Here is a 2,527-nt window from a genome sequence, read left to right as displayed (position 1 = left end):
CAACAACAACAACAACAACAACAACAACAACAACAACAACAACAACAACAACAACAACAACAACAACAACACTCAAATTTTCTTGCACTTGCACCAGCAACCTGCACCTGACAGCGCACCTGCTCGGTACTCTTAATCTTCTCCTCCATGCATTTTTTTCCATGTTCGTGTGCTCGATGTCTTCATCAGTTTAGTTGCATTCCAAATGATTCAATTGGCTCACGTGACTTGACACAACGAGACTTACATTCGTTGCTGTGTAGACCCCTCTGCGACACGAGGATATCCGCCATGCCTCTTCTGAGGTTCCCTTACAAGCCTATCCGTCTCCTCGCTTTGCTCTTCTCAGCCTATTGCGGTGGATGCTTCTTGAGCTCCTTGGTCTCGTCTTTGTCTTGCAAACTTCAAGCTGGCCATGGAATCAGTGAAATCCAGGAGCAGTTCGGACGCCTGAAGTTTTCATCAGGGGATAAGAAGACGGATGGAAACTTTCTGCAATTCATTCAGATCTACTCGGTGATCTTGACCGGGTCATTTCTGCGGGATGGGCTAGGTTCGGCTCGTTTTGCAACTCTTTCCCTCCTACTCTTCATGGTGCTGGTCAGTGCATTCCTGTGTGTGAATGTCGTCCTACTGCTCGGCATAAGCGGATTGATCGTTGAGGGTTACGGCTTCGAGCTGGGGGCAATCGCGATCTCCTCGGCTGTGCTGTTGACCCTGGTCGACGGCATTTTGTTCGACGCCAAAGATAGTCTTCACGGAGTCAGTCACCAGATCGACATGACTCGGAAAGCCTCCGAGGCGCGACGTACTTTGAGCATCGAGAGTGCCAGCCGCGCATCAGGGGGCAAAAAGCCGCCGAGCAGCTGAGCGTGCCAGTGACTGAGTGAACTCTAAGCCTGAGTGACTCAGTGACGGATCATGATGAACTTCAGAATGAAATTGACTCGGCTGCCAGAGTTGACCCGGCGAGTACCGTACTGTAACTTGTCTGACGGTCACCGTCATGGCATCATTGATGATCGCCGGACTCCTGTAACGAACGGTACTTCCGGGCGCGCGGCGGCCGGGCGGCCCTGCTCAGCCTGGCAGTGGAATCGGCTTTTACTCAAAGTTAAGTTAAAAATCATTGCGAGGACAATCAAAAGAGCGTCACGCAGTGCCGCTGGCAGACCCGGACTCCGTCCATGGCACCCGCCGCGCGGCGGGCCGCCTAAATTACTGAAGTCATAAAACTGTCCGAGTGAGTGAGGAGTCCCCTGCCCGCAGGATCATGGCTTCATATATTTCATACTGAGGCGGGCTGAATGGATACCAGCGAATCGACATGGCAGATAGTTCAAAGAAGGGGAAAAAGTGGGCGCCAAAGCGCTCGGAATGGCGGAAGGAAGAAGGAGAGGATGCGAATGAGAACAAGAGTGATCGCATGGCGGAAGTAGAGTCTCTCACTTCCTCGGTGAAGGCGAAGGAGAGGGCAAGCGAGTTCCAAGCGGAAGAGGAAGCTTCGAACCTCGTCACCAAACAGGAGAGAATGAGAGAGTTGGGATCTCTTACATCTGATGTGAATGCAAAAGACCGAGCTATGGAATTTGTGAAGAAGCAGGACAGTGAACAGGAACAGATGGAAAAGGCAGCCAAACAAGCTCTCGCTGCTGCTCAGGAACACATTTATAGCGGGAAGTTGAAGTTGGCACAGAAGATCTACGACAAGGAAGAAGACAACCTTGGCAAGTACTCTGAAGAGCTGCAGCTGTCCTTCAAACAGCTCCTGCATGATCTCAAGGCCAAAGAAGAACAAATGGCAACTATGGAAATGATCTCCAATGCAGACAAACTTGTAAACAAGGCACAGGTAGCACTTCAGAATGAACAACTTGAAGAAGCACGGGAGCTTGTACGGCAGGCAACGAGCGAGTACGAGAAGGCCGGTGCAGACAAGCAGAGGGAGCTGAAGGCGCTGGCGGGGCAGATCGAGGAGGCAGAGGAGGCGAGGAGGCGGGCGGCGCTTGTGAAGGAGGGAGACGAGCTGATGAAGAAGGCGGAGACAGCGCTGGGGTCAGGGGAGGTAGAGGCAGCACGGGAGCTTGTACGGCAGGCAACGAGCGAGTACGAGAAGGCCGGTGCAGACAAGCAGAGGGAGCTGAAGGCGCTGGCGGGGCAGATCGAGGAGGCAGAGGAGGCGAGGAGGCGGGCGGCGCTTGTGAAGGAGGGAGACGAGCTGATGAAGAAGGCGGAGACAGCGCTGGGGTCAGGGGAGGTAGAGGCAGCACGGGAGCTTGTACGACAGGCAACGAGCGAGTACGAGAAGGCCGGTGCAGACAAGCAGAGGGAGCTGAAGGCGCTGGCGGGGCAGATCGAGGAGGCAGAGGAGGCGAGGAGGCGGGCGGCGCTTGTGAAGGAGGGAGACGAGCTGATGAAGAAGGCGGAGACAGCGCTGGGGTCAGGGGAGGTAGAGGCAGCACGGGAGCTTGTACGGCAGGCAACGAGCGAGTACGAGAAGGCCGGTGCAGACAAGCAGAGGGAGCTG

The 2,527-nt window shown here is 54.6% G+C and overlaps 1 protein-coding gene across 1 annotated transcript; it reads left to right on the top strand.

Annotated features, from left to right (window-relative positions):
* Positions 1-291: 291 nt before the first annotated feature.
* Positions 292-870, top strand: GUITHDRAFT_104548 (hypothetical protein; the record flags this gene model as incomplete). Its single annotated transcript, XM_005836510.1, has 1 exon — positions 292-870. The coding sequence occupies one exon, from the start codon at positions 292-294 to the stop codon at positions 868-870; it is 579 nt and encodes a 192-aa protein (XP_005836567.1).
* Positions 871-2,527: the final 1,657 nt, after the last annotated feature.

This window comes from Guillardia theta (genome assembly GCF_000315625.1).
Source record: "Guillardia theta CCMP2712 unplaced genomic scaffold GUITHscaffold_17, whole genome shotgun sequence".
NCBI classification, from domain to species: Eukaryota; class Cryptophyceae; order Pyrenomonadales; family Geminigeraceae; genus Guillardia; species Guillardia theta.
The sequence above is the reverse complement of the archived record's forward strand: the minus strand, read 5'-3'. Positions and strand labels throughout refer to the sequence as shown.